At 40.3% G+C, this 19,164-nt stretch overlaps 2 protein-coding genes across 2 annotated transcripts in view; both read right to left on the reverse strand.

Moving 5' to 3' along the window:
* LOC125239302 (xaa-Pro aminopeptidase ApepP-like) overlaps positions 1-14,832 on the reverse strand; it is a 62,445-nt gene extending 47,613 nt beyond the window's left edge. Inside the window, exons 1-13 of the mRNA XM_048146845.1 lie at positions 14,761-14,832; positions 14,231-14,322; positions 13,527-13,651; positions 12,271-12,442; positions 11,920-12,026; positions 11,095-11,230; positions 10,089-10,184; positions 6,364-6,440; positions 5,424-5,558; positions 4,160-4,240; positions 3,312-3,389; positions 2,129-2,259; positions 1,075-1,227 (exon numbers count right to left, since the gene is read on the reverse strand). Coding sequence (XP_048002802.1) covers positions 1,075-1,227; positions 2,129-2,259; positions 3,312-3,389; positions 4,160-4,240; positions 5,424-5,558; positions 6,364-6,440; positions 10,089-10,184; positions 11,095-11,230; positions 11,920-12,026; positions 12,271-12,442; positions 13,527-13,651; positions 14,231-14,322; positions 14,761-14,792 — 1,415 coding nt within the window. The 5' untranslated portion in view covers positions 14,793-14,832. The remainder of the gene's footprint in view (positions 1-1,074; positions 1,228-2,128; positions 2,260-3,311; positions 3,390-4,159; positions 4,241-5,423; positions 5,559-6,363; positions 6,441-10,088; positions 10,185-11,094; positions 11,231-11,919; positions 12,027-12,270; positions 12,443-13,526; positions 13,652-14,230; positions 14,323-14,760) is intronic.
* A 3,932-nt stretch (positions 14,833-18,764) lies between these two features.
* The window catches only part of LOC125239304 (xaa-Pro aminopeptidase ApepP-like), a 39,889-nt gene continuing 39,489 nt past the window's right edge, over positions 18,765-19,164 (reverse strand). Inside the window, exon 19 of the mRNA XM_048146847.1 lies at positions 18,765-18,895. The gene's annotated coding sequence lies outside the window, so the exon portion shown is untranslated. The remainder of the gene's footprint in view (positions 18,896-19,164) is intronic.

A 19,164-nucleotide genomic window follows, 5' to 3' on the forward strand; every position in this document is an offset into this window, starting at 1 on the left:
AGTTCCAGTTCATATCTTCCGGCTCCATCATCAGACCTTGAAACCTAATCGTAGTCAAAGTTCATTACAAGACTTTTCTAAGAAACCCAAAAACAGCTATGATACGATGTTCCATCATGTAGTTCCAGTTCATATCTTTCGGCTTCATCATCAGACCTTGAAACCTAATTGTAGTCAAAGTTCATTACAAGACTTTTCTAAGAAACCCAAAAACGGCTATGATACGATGTTCCATCATGTAGTTCCAGTTCATATCTTCCGACTCCATCATCAGATCAGCTCAAGAGTACCATATTATTGTATTGTCATCGGAACTACATATAGCTGCCAATTTTCATTACGCTACGACTCCTGGAAGATGGTTAAATTAGCTTCCTTAGATTCCATTACATACATAGTTACATACACGACGATCTAATAAAAGCGTGTTAAAAATGCCTCGTTACGTGATATTCAATTGCAACAACACAAAAATTATGAACAATCAAGAGCCTGAGACATATTTAAAATTACAGGCAAGAATCAACTTCAGTACAAAATTTGACACGCTCGGCCCCTATACAAATATATGAATTTGTTTCTTCTATCTAAATTAAGTTTTGTGGTGAAATGTCATTTAACATTTGCCTTGCCAGTCGCTTTTCGGTGAAGGAAAATATCGTGAATTCGTGAGGAAACCGGACTAACTCCAATAAGGCCTAATAGTTACCCTTCGGGTTGGAAGGTCAGATGGCAGTCACTTTCGTAAAACTAGTGCCTGCGCCAAATCTTGAGAAGTGCTGGAGACCTAGCAGTCATAGCATGAGGCTTCAGGACATTCAGTCCGGATCTGGTCGCGGGTTCGAACCCCGCCTCGTACAAATAGTCTCAAGGAATTAAGGAACGAAATGTCATTTGTTATTCGCCAGCTGTTTTTCGGTGAAGGAAAACATCGTGAGGAAACCAGACTAATCCTAAGAAGATCTATACTAATCAAGTAATCACTTTCGTAAAAAATAGTTTCTATGCCCAATTCTGATGGGATTTTAGTTAGTGGCAGAATGGCGGAATAAAGTAACGAAGAAAAAGACTTACTTGTATTGTCCACCTGAGTCAACTAGCAACATATCGTCTTTAGTGATGACTCTCTGCGGTCCTTCCGGGTCGGCCTTGTAATGTATGATGGCGCCATTTTCACCAGCACCGGCGATTGTAGAAAAGGAGGCTCCCATGAAGTCTTCCTCTTCGCTGGAAAGACAAAAAATCTTCAATCAATCAATCAATCAATCAATCAATCATTTTATTTGTTAAACATAGGTACAGTACAATCTGGTCGATTATTTTCGAAATATTGTTTTTAGGGTTCCGTACCTCAAAAAGGAAAAACGGAACCCTTATAGGATCACTCGCGTGTCTGTCTGTCCGTCTGTCACCGCCATTTTCTCCGAAACTGCTGAATCCGCTGCTGAATGAATTTCTGTCAGTGTATAGATGGAGTGAACACACTTTCCTTACCGTGTATTTCTCTATGGTCTAGAACAGCGTAAGAAACACGAGAAACACTACCTACATGTGTGAAAGAGACACTGTGTACCATTAGCTACAGGCGTGTGACAGGGATAGACTCACCCTCGCAGCTCCAACAGTTTGTTCCCCACATCGACCTCAGTGACGTTGACGCCCGCGTCGACCTGCTCGTATATCCATCGCACTAGCACCATGGGCATACGCAACACGTGTGACAGAGATAGACTCACCCTCGCAGCTCCAACAGTTTGTTCCCCACATCGACCTCAGTGACGTTGCCGCCCGCGTCAACCTGCTCGTATATCCATCGCACTCGCACCATTGGCATACGCAACACGTGTGACAGAGATAGACTCACTCTCGCAGCTCCAACAGTTTGTTCCCCACATCGACCTCAGTGACGTTGACGCCCGCGTCGACCTGCTCGTATATCCATCGCACTCGCACCATGGGCAATTGGGCATACGCAACACGTGTGACAGAGATAGACTCACCCTCGCAGCTCCAACAGTTTGTTCCCCACATCGACCTCAGTGACGTTGACGCCCGCGTCGACCTGCTCGTATATCCATCGCACTCGCACCATGGGCATACGCAACACGTGTGACAGAGATAGACTCACCCTCGCAGCTCCAACAGTTTGTTCCCCACATCGACCTCAGTGACGTTGACGCCCGCGTCAACTTGCTCGTGGATCCAGCGTAAGAAGCGCACGACAGCTATGCCGTCTTTGACGTGCGCTGATCGGAAGCCCTGCGATATGCACATGAATTAGATAAATGTACAGTCTTTTTTTTAACCCCCGACGCAAAAACGACGGGGTGTTATAAGTTTGACGTGTCTGTGTGTGTCTGTCTATCTGTTTGTCTGTCTGTCTGTCTATGGTATCGTAGCTCCTGAACGGATGAATCGATGTAGATTCAGTTTTTTTTGTCTGAAAGCTGAGTTAGTCGGGAGTGTTCTTAGCCATGTTTCATGAAAATCGGTCTAGTATGTCGCAGTCGGGGTTTTTTCAAAATTTGAATTTTGTGATTAGGTTATTTAAATTATAAATGGTTTTACTCTTGACTACAGACTAGCCAAAGGCAAAGCCGCGGCCTACGATGGAGTGAGCTCGCCCATTACGAATAGATACTGGTGTCAGATGCGCACAAACTCGCCAAGTCAGAGCGGTCTGTATACTACGCAGGGCCCTCCGTCTACAACCGTTTACCTGATACGGTAAGAAATGCAGCTTCCGTTGCGCTATTTAAACTAAAATTGAAGGAATGGCTCCAGGAGAACAATTTTTATGATTACGGCAATTTCTTTAATCTGCCCCCCACATTGTAAAAAAAAAAAAAAATAATAATAAATGTATCTATGATAATATTTGATACTTTCTTTGCGACCTATAACATTATGTTACTAATAAAATATTTCATTTCATTTCATTATATGCTGAGCTCGGAAATATAGCCGCCGGCAAGGAATTCCACTCCTTGGCAGTGCGCAGTCAGCACAAAATAGCTAATAACAATGTCGAGATGTACCGCGACGCATGTGAGTAAAGTATGTAGCTTTTGCCCGCGGCTTCTCTCGCATTAAATTCGAATATTGCGGAATGCTTCATACAAACTTCCATCCCCCATTTTAGGGGAGTGGGGGGTTAGAAAGAGACAAAAAGTAGCCTATGTCGATCTCCATCTCTTCAACTATCTCCATTTGAAAAATCACGTCAATTCGTCGCTCCGTTTTGCCGTGAAAGACGGACAAACTAACGGACACACACACTTTCCCATTTATAATATTAGAGGATGGATTACCTTCAATTCCACTTCATTCTTGACAGTCTTCATCAGAGCCACTGGAGACACCGTCGATAGTGTTGTACTTTTACCTTCCTGAAACGAAATTAAAAGGTAAGGCAATGGAATCAAGCGTTGAAGTGTTATTGTTTGGAAATCCATGATAATTATCATTCTTAGTGCGTTTTCACATTAACCGATCCGATATCGGATGTCGGACCGATATCCTATACACAGGCGCCATCTTGAATTTTTTTCATTGAAATCCTTCCGAGATATCGCATCGGATAATCCAAAACGCACTTACATGTCTGTTTGGTCCGATGTTTGACTGGTAGAGAATGCCACTAGGCATTTCATTTCATTTATTTATTCTGCGATCAACATAAGATCAGAATTATATTATTGAAATTAAAATTATAATACATTAAATTAAAATACACAGAGTTAACTTATAATTCTCATACTTAATAAAAATTAACTTAATTAAATTTACAATAATTTAATAGTCCACCATTTGTACATTTTTTGTTTTATTTGTGCAATAAAGTTTAAATATTCGAAAACTAGAAAATTACGTTATTGTTTCTGATTTTTCCAAATATAACAACATACATACATATAATCACGCCTGTATCCCATAAAGGGGTAGGCAGAGCACATGAACTACTAAAGTTTCAGTGCCACTCTTGGCAAAAAGGGGTAGATAGAAAACGCCTCTCGCCTACGCCACAATTTAACCCATATCCCACAGTCGACTTCTACGACACCCACGGGAAGAAAGGGGGTGGTGAAATTCTTAACCCGTCACCACACGGGGAATATAATAACAAATTTTGAAATATTCAGTTTAATAATGAACTCACAGCTTCAGCCGCCAAGTGGATCGCGTGACTGCCATCTTGCGACAGCCAAATAGTAGCAGTGCTGCCCTCTGGTAGAGTCTCCTAAAAATAAAAACAAAATGTGTCTGCTGATTAATACGTAAAACATAAAAAATAACACGTAAATGGAAAAAGAAGTAGGAAGTATTTAATCCCCAAATTGTATAATGAGTTACCTAATAATATAAAAGAATGTGTATGTTTAAAATTAAAATAAAAAACTTTCTCTTAGAAAAATTTAAGTTGAAATTACTGTAAACATTGCATCAAAGCTGTACCTAGAATGTATCCACTTAGATAGTTATTTTTCATAGATAAATTGAAGTTAAAAAGAAGTTAAAAACTTACTGTAAGCAATACATCAAAACTGTAAATACCTAGCGTAAACGTATAACACGGTTTATTTTGAGATAGATATTTTCTAGGGTTCCCCACTTATATTATGTGTCCGTCTGTCCGTCTGTCCGTCTGTCCGTCTGCCAACAAACTGTCCTGAAATTTGCAGTTTGGTATGAAGCTACAAAATTATGACACTAAATAGTAAAAAAAAAGAATTGGGGGTGGGGCCCCCATACATGTAACTGAGGGATGAAAATTTTTTTTTCGATGTACATACCCGTGTGGGGTATCAATGGAAAGGTCTTTTAAAATGATATAAAGTTTTCTAAAAAACATTTTTCTTAAAGTGAACGGTTTTTGAGATATCAGCTCTCAAAGTCGTAAAAAGGTCCCCCCCCTCTATTTTTATAACTTTAAAATTCTAAAAAAAATTGATGCATGCTAATTAACTCTTTCAAATTTTTGGTTTGATCAAAGTATCTCTTATAGTTTTTGAGATAGGTTGATTTAACTGTAATTTTGGTTAGTTATTGGTTTATTATATTTGCTTACGGAAAAACGGTTTTTTAAATAGGGGTTTAAATACTTTTATAAAAATCTCTTTTTCTCAAACATGCAATGAAATATTGTCTTTACGTTCCTTAAAATAGGCTGGGAAGTATCGCTTTTTGGGCGCAACAACTCGAGAGGACTGTAAAGGGATTTCATATTATTTTTTACTTTACTTTTTTTTATAAAATATTGTCCTTTAGAGCATTTTTTTTAATTTCATTGTATGTTTGAGAAAAGCACTATACATGCCTCGGCGTGAAAACGGATTCCCGGGCTCGCACGCTCGCATATACCCACTTGGCCGGAAATCCTCATTTTCCCGGCCTCTGATGTAATGTACTATTTAACCACATACCGGTAACTCCCTCAAATATGTAAATATCTCCGTATACGGGCGAGTAGTGACTGTGCTGCCCTCTGCCGCCAGAAACGATGACACAGCGGCCGGAAGCTCGCCGTTACCCCAGAACAGGATTATGTTGTCTGTGGTCTGAAAAAAAATAGTCAGTCAAGCCATTACGGAACTTGACTGTTCTTAAAATAAAATATTTTATACCATGCATGAAGTACCCTATTAATTTTGATTCCCTTTGAATAGAGACATAAGTTTTTTGCGGTTTTTTTTTCGCGTCGACTTAGTGAGTTTTCACATCATCCGATCCGATATCGAATGTAGGAAGGATTTCAAAGGCAAAAATCGAAGACGGCGGCTTAAATGTATGGGATATCGGTCTAATTGACAGTCAAAATATACGTAAGCACCTATATCGTGTGATATAGTCATATAGCTCCATACAGCATACATACAGTCAACCAATTGGAACCCTAGGCCATTCTAGAACCATGTCAAAATAACAAACAGTAAGAGATTTCTGTGGCCTAGGATTCCAATTGGTTGACTGTACAGACAATCATCCTCCTTGCGTTATCCCGGCATTTTGCCAAGGCACAAGGAGCCTGGGGTCCGCTTTGACAACTAATCCCAAGATTGGCGTAGGCACTAGTTTTTACGAAAGCGACTGCCGTCTGACCTTGAAACCAAAAGGGTAAACTAGACCTTATTGGAATAAGCCCGGTTTCCTCACGATGTTTTCCTTCACCGAAAAGCTACTGGCAAATATCAAATGACATTTCGCACATAAATTCCGAAAAACTCATTGGTGCGAGCCGGGGTTCGAACCCGCGACCTCCGGAACGAAAGTCGCACGTACTTAAAGATAGGCTACCAGCGTTTTTTTAGACAATGAGTAAAGTAAACTCACTACAGTACAGACAATACAGTAAAGTAAACTGACCACGTCTGCTCTCAACACGAGATAGGCGAAGAACACCGGATTGTGGATGATATCCGAGCCACGAAGATTCAGCGTATCTGGAAATAAAACAATAAAAAAAACCCGTAGACATACAGGTACTAATACATATCTACTATTGCTTTATTTACATGAACATATTTACATAATTATATAAGAAACTAAGACTAAACTTAAAAGCTAGCTAATGTCTAAAATAGGCCCTTGAGGCATTGTACCAAGGATACTGGCGACATTTCCTCGCTGTATCGCAATGCTGATACGTTGAGCGAGGAAGTCGCCAGCTCTTCGGTCACCAGCTGGGCGGCACGGTCGATGACGTTTTGGTAGCCTCCGCTGATGACACTGAACATGTAGCTCATTTGAGAGCCGTTTTTGAGCGTTTCAATGAGCACGGTATTTTGTTAAACGCTAACAAATGTGTATTTGCGGTACCTGAAGTTGAGTTTTTAGGTTACTTGGTTTCGTCGGAGGGTACTAAGCCGATAGGAGCTAGGGTTAAGGCTATCCAGGACTTTCCTAGACCTAAGACGATTAAGGATCTGAGGCGTTTTCTAGGTGCGCTTAATTTCTACAGGCGGTTTATTACTGGCGCTGCTAAATTACAGGCTCCTCTCCATGCACTGTTAAGTGGTCCAGGGGTGAAGAGCAACAGCCCAGTTGTCTGGACTCCGGAGGCAGGGGAGGCTTTCGATGCTTGCAAGTCAAGCATCGCTAATGCCGCTCTCCTGGCTCATCCAGACCCTTCCGCTCCTTTAGCGGTGGTAACAGATGCCTCAGATTTCGCGATTGGTTCGGTGATACAGCAGCAGGTCGAGGGTCATTGGCAACCGTTGGGATTCTTCTCTCGTAAATTGACACCTGCTCAGACGAGGTATAGCGCTTACGATCGCGAACTTTTAGCTATTTATGAGTCAGTGAAGTATTTTAGGCATATGATTGAGTTGAAGCCGTTTTTTATACTCACTGATCATAAACCTATAGTCTCTGCTTTTAAAAAGTCCCTCGATTCGTGTTCTCCGCGGCAATTCCGGTATCTAGATTTTATATCCCAATTTACGTCAGATATCAGGCATATATCGGGCGAGGAGAATGTTGTCGCGGACTCACTATCTCGGATTGATGCCATCACAGACGGGCTAGATTTGAAAGCTTTAGCTTTATCGCAAGCTACAGATACTGAGCTTCGTAGTTTACTTCGTGACGGTTCATCTCTGGATTTACAGAAAAAATCATTTGGATCTGACAAGCTGTTCTGTGATGTATCCCGGCCGATTCCACGTCCTTTCATTACATCTGAGTTTCGGAAGCAGGTATTCGACGCTGTTCACGGACTCAGTCACCCTAGCGCTAGGAACACTATCAAATTAGTGACTGAGCGATATGTGTGGCCTGGAATTAAAAAAGATTGTAGGATGTGGGCGCGTGCATGCATTCCATGCCAGCGGTCTAAAGTTTCACGCCACGTGCACGCCCCGGTGCATGATTTCAAACCCCCCACTGGTAGGTTCTCGCACGTTCACGTCGATTTGGTTGGCCCTTTGCCTGTATCGAATGGGTTCAGGTACTGTCTCACGGCTGTAGATAGGTTTACTCGTTGGCCTGAGGCAGTCCCTTTGTACGACATTACGGCGGAAAGTGTTGCGAAGGCCTTCATTTCGACGTGGGTAGCGCGTTTTGGTTGCCCGCAGAATATTACTACGGATCGAGGCAGGCAATTCGACTCCAATTTGTTCCGTCAGATAGCAACCATGACTGGATCGCGTCACTTGCAGACTACTGCGTATCATCCAGCAGCGAATGGGCTCGTGGAAAGGTTCCACCGTCATTTTAAGGCTGCCATAATGTGCCACGCAGATGAATGCTGGACTGAAACCCTTCCACTAGTGCTTTTGGGTATCCGTAGTGCATGGAAGGAAGACTTGTCTGCTTCGACCGCCGAGTTAGTTTACGGCGAGCCGCTAAGACTTCCCAGCGATTTGTTGCAACCGACGCCTGACCAGCTGACGGACTACACCGACTTCTTGTCGCGTTTGCGCCAACACATGAAAAAGTTGCAACCGACAAAAGTCGCTCGTCATGGTTCTGGCAAAGTTTTTATTTTTAAGGATTTGGCAACTGCAACTCACGTCTTTGTGAGACAAGATTTTGTTCGTAGGTCGCTACAGCCACCGTATGCTGGCCCCTACAGGGTAGTTGATAGGTCGGATAAATATTTTAGAGTTGACATCGCCGGTAGGGAAGTTTCTATTTCCGTCGATAGGTTAAAACCTGCCTACATCTTGTCGGAATCGTCTGGCCCTACCAAAACGTCATCGACCGTGCCGCCCAGCTCAGTTGTCGTTCCTTCAGAACCTAAAGTGTCTCGCTCTGGTCGCCATATACGTTTCCCCGACTATTATCGACCTTAGGTTGTCGACCGTAAGGTCTCGGGGGGGCTGATGTGGCGACAGGTGTATTAAATATATTGTTAATAAATAATCAATATTTGAACAATAATATGTTTTAAAATGCTGTTACGCTTCGCGCGACGCAAGCGCGGCGTTAAGGTACTGCCTTATCGCTCGGGCCGCTCCGCCGCAGATCGGCGGGCGAGCGCGCTTTCGCGTGCGCTCGGAAATCCCAGCCAGTCGGCAATTTAGCACTCTCGAGGCTGGACGCATGCGCTCGCGCCGCCCGAGCTAACGGTTAATGCTTACGCGCCGACTCGCTTGCATTATAATATTCGGTTTGCTTGTGCGCCGCTTAATGCTTTAAGCTTACGCTTTTAATGTGTGCTTTCTTTATGTACTTTTCCTATCTTCTGTGCTATTTCTGACTTCCTCTTTTTCTATACTGTGCTGTGCTTTGTACTCTTACTTTCTCTACTTGTGCTTGTGACTCTTGTGTGCCGTTATTTGACAATATAACTTATTAATGTGGAACTAGCTTGTTTTACTTATCTCGCTAGGCTAGTTCACCACAACCTCAACCAGACGCTTCGCGATTTCTGTGAACAGCTTGTTCGCGCTGGGGCCCCATGGACCTAGAGTTTCTACACCAAAGGGTACAAAAAGGTATTCTTTGCCAAGACTTTTGTATTTATTACGTTTCAAAATTTCGGTACTAATACATTAAGTACGATACAAGTGCGGAAAAATTCGAAACGAGTGGTGATAAATAAGTGAAGGGAGTGTTTTACGTCGACAAGGGGCATTTTTTTCAAAGTTGTCCACCCCACTTTTTTTATAACATGGGTGATTTTTACGCGATTCATACTCAGAATCGCGAGGTCTTTCTATCCTGATAGGAGGAAAAAATTGTCCCAAGATTTCCATGTACATTTTTCAAACCTACCATTCCGTTACCGCCATACAAAAAGTATAAAAAAATGGTAACGGAATTGGAAAAAACCTTGGGACACTTTTTTCTCCTATTAGGATTGAAAAGAGCTCGCGATTCTGAGTGGAAAACAGATAAAAAATTCCAAATCCAAAAAAAACTCTTCGCACGTGTATTGTTCGACGTTTTCAGTATTTGGCCCTTTGAAGTTTCGACATCTTATTAGGCACATAACATAAAGCACCACTTCTTAGGTACGGTACGAAAAAAAAAGGTGCGGTACGATAGACTATCCTTACGTGCACTGAAGACGTAATTATGACCGTTCCTGCTGTAAACTTTGCATTACATTTGCTTCCAAGATAATAATAATTTGCTAAACTCACAAGCGATGTCGTCTAAAGCGGTGAGCACGAGGGCCGTGGCGCCCCGCGCCGTGATCTGTGCCAGCAATTCTGATATCTTCTCGTTCGACGGCTTGCCTGCAAAGAATATGTGAGTGTGTTTAGTAAAACGACCCACTTTGTCGGTTACCATTAAGGCGAGATTTGCTTGTATCTTTATATGAATAAACTGACAAAGCGGCTTTATCGTAATCGACAAAGTGGGACGTTTTCCCGTGCACACTCACATACAAGCATTTAGCACACACCAAATATGTATAGGTATAAGAATGTGGGGGGAGGGGGGAGGCTTTCAGGGGGCTCCACCTTCCTAGATGACTACCCTAGCCCTAAAGTAAAATATCAAGATAAAGTGCGCGGGTACTTCGCAAGAACCGGATGTTGATGTTGGTATTATATTCCTCGAGGTCCGCTAGTAACATTACGTTCGAAAGAACGAGCCAAATATACAATATAAACGTAAATGTTACGCGACTAAGTCCCATTTTCTTTCTTGTACAGTAACCTACCAGTACACTCGACCGGCAGACAGAATATGTACTTCATTATTCGGGCGCGAAAGTAAATGCCTTCTACACTATTGTCCCAGATTTGTAAGAACCTCTTTTTGACACATGACAGCGTCCACAAAAAGTAAACTCGCGCAACCTAATGAAATTTTAAATAAAATCCTGTAATAATATTAAAAAAATCAAGTACTTAAAAACAATATTTTACTTACTTTAAACATAATCTAACACATGTTACATTTTTGCGGATCTTCGTTAGTGAGTATTTTACGATATTAATTTATCACCCAGCCGGCGTATTATGATTCCAATTTTATCATTTATCCACGTGGATAAAGCATCCGTCACGCTTTGGCAAGTATGTCAGTGTGAGAGTGACAGTTGTCTTATCCACGTGTACAAGTGATAAAATTGGAAGCATGGTACGCCGACTGGATTTACTTATTATGTCATTTATCATTCAATTTACAGTAACCTACCAGTGTACTCGACAGGTAAGCCAAACACTTCGTTGTTAGGCCGCGCGGGCGCCGGCTCGCCGACGTTAGTTCGCGCTTTATCCACCAGGTTGTCTTCTGTTGCTTGCAGAAGGATACCGGATGGGGTAAGCGCGCTCTGAATAAAAATAAATAAACAATAATAGGGACCTTGACTGTTCTTAAAATAAAATATTTTATACAATGCATGAAATAAAGCATCAGATAATTATAAGAAAAACATGGACAGAAGTTATTTTTAAATCCAATTTCTATTTGATAAGTCAGGTAGAAATATATAAAGTAACTGAATTGACCGTTACGTCACTCAATTCGATTTCATATGGAATTACCATATTAAAAAGTCGTTCAAATTCGCTTTGACAGTTCTTAAAAACAAGCTGATTTGACTTTTGAGGTTACAGAAGATTCTTCAAATTAAAACTGAAATAAAGTACACATATGAAAGAAAAAGTGACCAAGGCCTCTAGTGCTTGAGGTTGGAATCGAACCAGCTTACTCTGCAATCGAAGTAGATACCTGTATCCTCTCTGCCACCCAGGTCCCAGTTGCTTATAATAATCTACTACATACATATACAAGGATATTTTAAGCGGGTTACTCACGTATTAAGTCGATATAGCGTTCGACATGTTTTTAAATATGTATGAGTCTCACGGGAGTTTTATAGTTAACATATACAAGGACTTGAGGGACCTCTAGGATAGAACGGTATGGTTGCCCCCATGTGAACTAACTCAGGTGGTTTCGACATAGCGCGAGAGATGGCGTGAGGGAGAGTTTTCGATTGAAATGCGTGCGAAATACCTGCAGCGCCACCCAAGCTGTCCTGGTGTAAGTGGTAGGATCCACACCCACTATAGCGCCTGAGGTCAGGTTGCTGGCCAGCCACGCTTGGATTGTTAAATCTTGGCCTGTAAAAGGAATCCGAATGTTAGGAAAATGAGTGTGGGTATGCAGAAAAGTACTCTTATCATCAAGTTTCAAAATAAATGTTACGTTTTTAACCAAAAATAAATGCTGCCAGTGTCTACGGCACCATGCCTAAGGAGGTTACTTAGTTCTTAATATTTTTAGTTTTAGTATTATTGTTTTTATTTTAAGAGTGTTATTTTTGTCCAATAAATGATACTCTATCTATTGTTCTCTCTGTCTCACCTTGTCTCATGAGTGTCCACTGTGTAGTGTCGACTTGTATTTCGAACTGGGTGAAGTACCTCCCGTCGGTCCACACTAGAGCGTGGTCTTTAGTCACTACAGCGGTGCCGGACGAGCCAGTGAGGCCGGAGAGCCATACGCGACGGGCGTCCGTTGCTGATATGTACTGGGACTGGAAATAAAATAAAATAGTTATTTGTTATACAAGGGGGCAAAGTTGTATTTTAACGCCGAGTGTGGAATTGAAAAACGAGCAAGCGAAAGGAGACTATAGTTGACTGACTCGCTTCGCTCGTGGTTCGAGAATAGAATCCTGAACTTACGAGTTTTAACACACGAGAAGAAAAATAAAGTTGCACCAGAGTGTAACACAAAACTTTTCCCCTCACTAAGTATAGCGAGGAAACCACAACGCAAAAAATGCGTTTATCACTGCTTCCAGTGGTTCCACAGGTGGTAAATCATCTTTATTACTAGATTCACCTACTTTTATCAATTTTAAAGCAGTTAATTTGACTTTATACAAGGTCAAATTACTTTACCCACTGCGTTTTTACCAGCTGGTATTAAAGGACAAAACACGTGTTTCCGAGCTAGTGAGGGCAAAAAGTTGTTTGTTTTACAGGAGGAAAAGTTGTTGTTTAACCGTACGTGACAATAATATACAGAGTGTAACAAAAATGGTGGTGATCCGTTTAAGGGCGTACTCAGTATCGTATTCTTATCAGGAAAAAGTATACGATACTGAATACGCCCTTAAACGGATCACCATCATTTTTGTTACACCCTGTATAACCTACCTGAGCAAGCGAAAGATTCAAATATTGCAAAGTAGAAGCGTTGCGAAGGTTTCAACACCCGAAGCTTAAGCAAATTTTGTCCCCGAGTGAAACACAATAAACACCGTACGTGTAAAACCTCAAACTAAATCCATCAATTGAATCAACATTATTTGAAATCAACATTTAAAAACATCAATTCTACCAGCCAGGGTAAAAAATCAAGTTAAAATTTGTATGAAATTACTTTGCACTCTTTGTATAATATGCAATTTTGCTATCCGTTTTCGAATAATTAAGAGAGCCTTTAACAGTTGGTGTGGTGAACTATAGACTCCTGTTGCGTGGCGTTGATGTGTGCTTGTCCCAGTAGGCACAATGTAGGCGTGTACGTTATGTTCCTTCATGACCGCCCGAAGCGCAGCGGTTACAACACACAACACACATACAGTCACACACACAAGACTTAGAACTCACATTATGAGCGTCGGCAGTAGGCACAATGTAGGCATCTACATTATACTCTTCCATGACCGCTCGAAGTGCAGCGATGCGCTCCGTGGCGGTTTTAGCGCTTGTCGTGCGCCCGGTGCCATCTTCAACTGAAACATTAACGATGATATTGAACTTAGACAACCAAAATACTTGTTAACTGGTGATAAACTGTTCGACGACTGGTCTGACCCAGCGGGTATAGTGACCCTGCCTGCTAAGCCGCAGTCCTGGGTTACGGGCATTCAAAAATGAAAATGAAATATGTATTTTCAAGTAGGCATATTACAATGCGCATATGAACGTCAAATAAAGCTACGCCGCCTCTAATCCTACGCGTCAACCGCGGGAAGATTTCAGTCCCCCTCAGTTATCCACTATGGGACCGTCGACCGGCAAGAAACTCGGCGGACCACTCCTTTTCAAAACATTACATCTTATAATTAGCACGCATTAAATAACAAGATACAATTTAACATGCAAAAGTATTCATCAAAAAATATTAACAGACTGGGTACTCTATTGGAAATGGCATTTATTTAATGTGATGAGCACGATATTTGTTCCTGAGTCATGGATGTTTTCTATGGTATCATCAACGCAACCCTTCTTGAGCTTACCGTCATCAACCAAATGAAGATAACTAAGAAAGAAGAACTAAAGCATAAGCATATAAGGGGTTAACATACTATAAACCGCTTCATCGGGCTCCGCCCATTCAAAGTTGGTGATGGCGCGGCCTGGCCGTAGAATGTGGCCCCACACCGACTCTGCAGTTATGCTGAAAACACAGGTTGTTGTAAACACAATAGATATTATACTTAGTATTTTATGCAACTGGCGTTTAAAGGAGGTCAAAAAAGGCGAGTGGCGTGGGTAATTTGAGGCGAAGCCGAAAATTGTTAATAAAGACGCCACTAGTTTTTTTTTGACTCAGTTAAACACCGTCGCATGTATGTACGATGCCACTATTTTGAGAATCACCCAGGTATTGAAAATGTGAAATTGTTTTATGAAAAGGGAGATATTAGTATGGAAAAAAGAAAAAAAGTGCCTACAGGTATCTCGAAAACAACGACAATTTCACTAAGGTCAAATTCGCTTAAAATGATAGATAGCTATGTGATGATGTCCTATCACCTCTTTTCATTTTGGCGTTGGTTTGCTCGCGGTATGTTTATTCAGTTTTCATAAATAAATAAATAAAAGAAATACTTACCAGAACGCCAAAAGCACTGGCCACCTCGCCATCGCACTAAACACTGTATCAATTAGCCATATCTGCCAATATTGCTGATACTCCGGATTATGATAACGGGGTAAATTATTGATTTCTATACTAGCGACGGATTACGGCGTTACTCATTCATCATCATCATATCGGCCGAAAGACGTCCACTGTTGGACATAGGCCTCCCCCAAATATTGCCACAATGACCTGTCCTGCGCCACACATTCAGCGGAGTCCTGCGACCTTCACCATGTCATCAGTCCACCTTGTGGCACAAACCGAATGGCACAAACGCTCACGAAACGAAACGCTAGTAGATATCTATCTCTATCGCTCTTGCGTATTGGCGCGACAGAGCGAGACTAACTTTCGTGGCGTTTCGTTTTCGTTTCGCGTCGGAGAAATTCGCCTACAGGACGTTAATTAGACGGTCGTAACTTTCGAACTCGAGGATGCGTCTGTCTGGGGTGGTACTTAACTTGCACTCACGGCCTCTAGATCGATTAATCCAGCGATCTGCCAACAGAGGCTAAGAATTCTAATATGAGAAAAAAAAAAAAGTCCCAAGGTTTTTTCCCATTCCGTTACCATTTTTTCATATATTTTGTATGGCGGTAACGGAATGGAATGTTTGAAAAATGTATGGAAATCTTGGGACATTATTTTTCTTCTATCAGGATCGAAAGAGCTCGCGATTCTGAGTAAGAATCGCGTAAAACATACCCATGTTACAAAAAAAGTGGGGTGGACAACTTTGGAAAAAATGGCCCAAAAAATAGTTATTTTACTGGTTACATTATTTTGTTAGTGAGCATTATTGATTTTCTCTCAAAGTGAGTGCTTTCAAACAAACCAGAGTGGTTGTTGTGAAACTGATAACTCGAGTGCCGCGTTGTTTTTTAGCTTTTTAAAGCGTCATTGTGTATACTCTTTACTGTGGTTGTGTTGTTATGAAGAAAATCGTAAATTGTGTCCCAAGGGAGCCATAGTTGATTGCGTTTCAAGGGAGCAAAATTACATATTTACAGCAAGGGCGTAAATTGAATCCTGAACGAAAAGGAATCTATTATTAATTTTGAGCGTAGCCAGGTGGAAATAAATGTGACATAAGGTACACATCTCGACTGGGGGACAAATGTAACTGGTACATTTTTTCCATGTTTTACAATGTTTGCATTATTAAATAGTGTCCACCGGTTATAACATAATATATATGGTAGGCGTGTTCAGTGGATACATGTAGAACTCAACATCATAGTGTAATAATGGAAAAAATGGATTAGTTACAATTGCGCCCCAGTCGAGATTTGCCCCGCTGTACCTTACATCTTGTAGCCTTAGTTTCTTATATAATTATGTAAATATGTTCATGTAAATAAAGAATTAATATATTTTTTTACATCACTTAACTATGAGGGAATTATTATGTTAAAAATATGATTAAATCTAACAAATGTATGTAAAAAAGAAGCGCACTTTTTTGCTCCCAGCAGAGAAAAGTGCGCTACTTGAATCCCTCGCTATGCTCGGTAGTTGTACTTGAAATTAAAAATATATAAAAGCCCGCTTAATAATATAGTTATTCACGTTATAAACTGAATTAGCGTCATTCACGTCTATATATTATTATTACGTTTCACGATAACACGAATAAATTTGAATAGTAGGTAATCTAGTAATCTCATTATATTATATTAGATAATTCGTATGTAGATAAGTTTTTGTATTGTAATCAATGACACTTATTTATCTACTAGCTTTTACCCGCGGCTTCGCCCGCGTAATAAAAGTGTTCATTAAGATTTTCATTTGGATCCGTAGGGACCGTAGGTTTCTCTGTAGGTATATTTATCTGCGATTATTTCGATTGCACATAATACTTTTGCTTGCAATGATTGTAGAAATATTACACATCGACCACAGCGTAGGTAATTCTATATACGTTGGGGAAACCTTTATAAACATCCCACATAGCCCGTATTTCGACACTATGATCGGTGGGTAAAAAGTACTTTTTTCTATTATCCCTTACAATTTTTTACATTTTGCTTATACTTATCGCAAACGTAATCTTCAAGCAAGCAAACAACGATCGTCTTAGAGCACATTGATTGTAAGAGACCGCCGACCGATTATCCGTATCCCGCTAACGATACCCATATTATCCGTATCCGTATCGCTATCGCTATCGCTATCGCTATCCCTATCCCTATCGCTATCCCTATCGCTATCCGTATCGCTATCGCTATCCCTATCGCTTTCCCTATCGCTATCCCTATCCCTATCCTTATCCCTTATCAAGATGTTTAATGATATAACACTTTAAGTTCTCGCGCTTTGTACACATATTTAAAGTCACATACAGGTCGAACGCGATTAATTAACATTATTTTTACCTTTTTTCCCAACGTTTCGGCCAGGTTGCACTGGCCGTGGTCGCGGAAGACTGACGTCCCAGCAAAATGTCACCGGAGATGTAAACAACACAAAACTACCCGATATTAATTTATATACATGTTCGGGGTAGACAAATAAATATAATCTACCTGCTTTTAGTTAATGTTTATTTCCCACCATGTTTATTTTAAAGGTAAAAATAATGTTAATTAATCGCGTTCGACCTGTATGTGACTTTAAATATATGTTTAATGATTTCTTATCAAGTGCTAAAATATAAAGTTTCATGGTTTTATCATTTAAAATTAAGAAATCCCATACAAACTTTCAACCTCTTTTTCAACCCCTTCATCCCTTTTTTTCGAAATAAAAAGTAGCCTATGTTCTGTCTCAGGGTCTAAAGATTGTCTGTTCCAAATTTCATCAAAATCGGTTGCGTGGTTTAAGCGGGAAAGCGTAACAGACAGACAGACAGACAGACAGACAGACAGACAGACAGAGTTACTTTCGCATTTATAATATTAGTATGGATGGACTAGTATGGATAGTATGGATTAGTATGGATATGACTGTAATCTTAATGTCTCTTGTTGAGAAAGGTTATACATTTCTCCAAAACTGAAATCAATTTACTGACCCATTAAAACGTGGCTCATTTTCAATGGTCTTTAACCCTAGAAGCTAAATAACCAAACCACAAAATTAAAATTTTGAAAACACCCCCGAAATAGTGGATCTGTTGCGACGGATCGTACAGATATATCGTATTGTGAATGGGGGGGTTTCACTTTAGTATCCAAGGAGAATATAATAGATTGAATAGAAAATATTTATTTGGCATACTTAATAATAATAAATAAATAATAAATATTATAGGAAATTCTTACAAAGATTGACTGAGCCCCACGGTAAGCTCAAGAAGGCTTGTGATACTTATAGATACATAATAAAAACAAATAATACTTTAACTAGTACACCAAATAGGATGCCACTCAGCGAATACCGTGTCTAATAGACGCGGCACTGGTTTTCAGGGCACCAAGAAAATTAATAACTAAGTCTTATAACTAAACAGAACGTAAGAGCACGTATAGTGTGTGTGTTTACTGACAGAGGAGGAACAAGTATAAGGACTATTACTAAGTAGTTTTGTATGGAGAATCGATTATGCATGTTCCGCTTAAACCGTTGAACCAAGTTTATTTTCTGAAATAAATGTTCTACAGCGGTGGATCTAATAAGGATATTTAATCTACAATCAATTAACTACGAATTGATAGATAGATAGATAGATAAGTCATTTAATTGGCAGCCTGCAAACACACATAATACAATACACAATTTAAAACACACAAATTAGGCGCAACATAAAAAAGAGACAGAACAGTAAAATATAATTGAGACAGTAAAAAAAAAAACAAGAATAACAAAAAAGAGAAAATAAAAAGAAAATACAAACTGTGTGCGATGCAGCAGGACAAAAGGGTCGCGGCTCAGTGATACGCTTCGCTCTTTCGACCGAAGCACTGATTTTCTGCCGGAACCCACTGACTGACTGCACAAAAAACTCAAAATATCAAAAATAAAACAAAATATTAATAATTGATCAACATTTATTGCATGTTTTAATATTAGTATACATACAGGATAAGTTACAAAAAATATAAACGTTAAAGCGGTAAAAGCTCCTTTTTCATTTTTCCAGGACATCGAAATCTCAGCGTATCTGAAAAAGAAAAAAAAATCAAAATCACATTTAACTCAGGCGCTAGCATAGAGGAATAAGTAAGGGAAGAGATGTAACTTCATACATCAGTAAATGTGGGTTATTTGTATAGGCATAGATAAGTGACATCTAGCGACTCAGTTAAAAGATATTGCGAAAAACTCTTTAAAATCGAGGTTCCGCTCTCGACTGTTTCCTCCTTCAAAACTTAATCAATCGTAACGAAATTTGAGAATCAAGAATAACAATGAAATAACCTGTGTTGTCAA

This window comes from Leguminivora glycinivorella, chromosome 25 (assembly GCF_023078275.1).
Source record: "Leguminivora glycinivorella isolate SPB_JAAS2020 chromosome 25, LegGlyc_1.1, whole genome shotgun sequence".
NCBI lineage: Eukaryota > Metazoa > Arthropoda > Insecta > Lepidoptera > Tortricidae > Leguminivora > Leguminivora glycinivorella.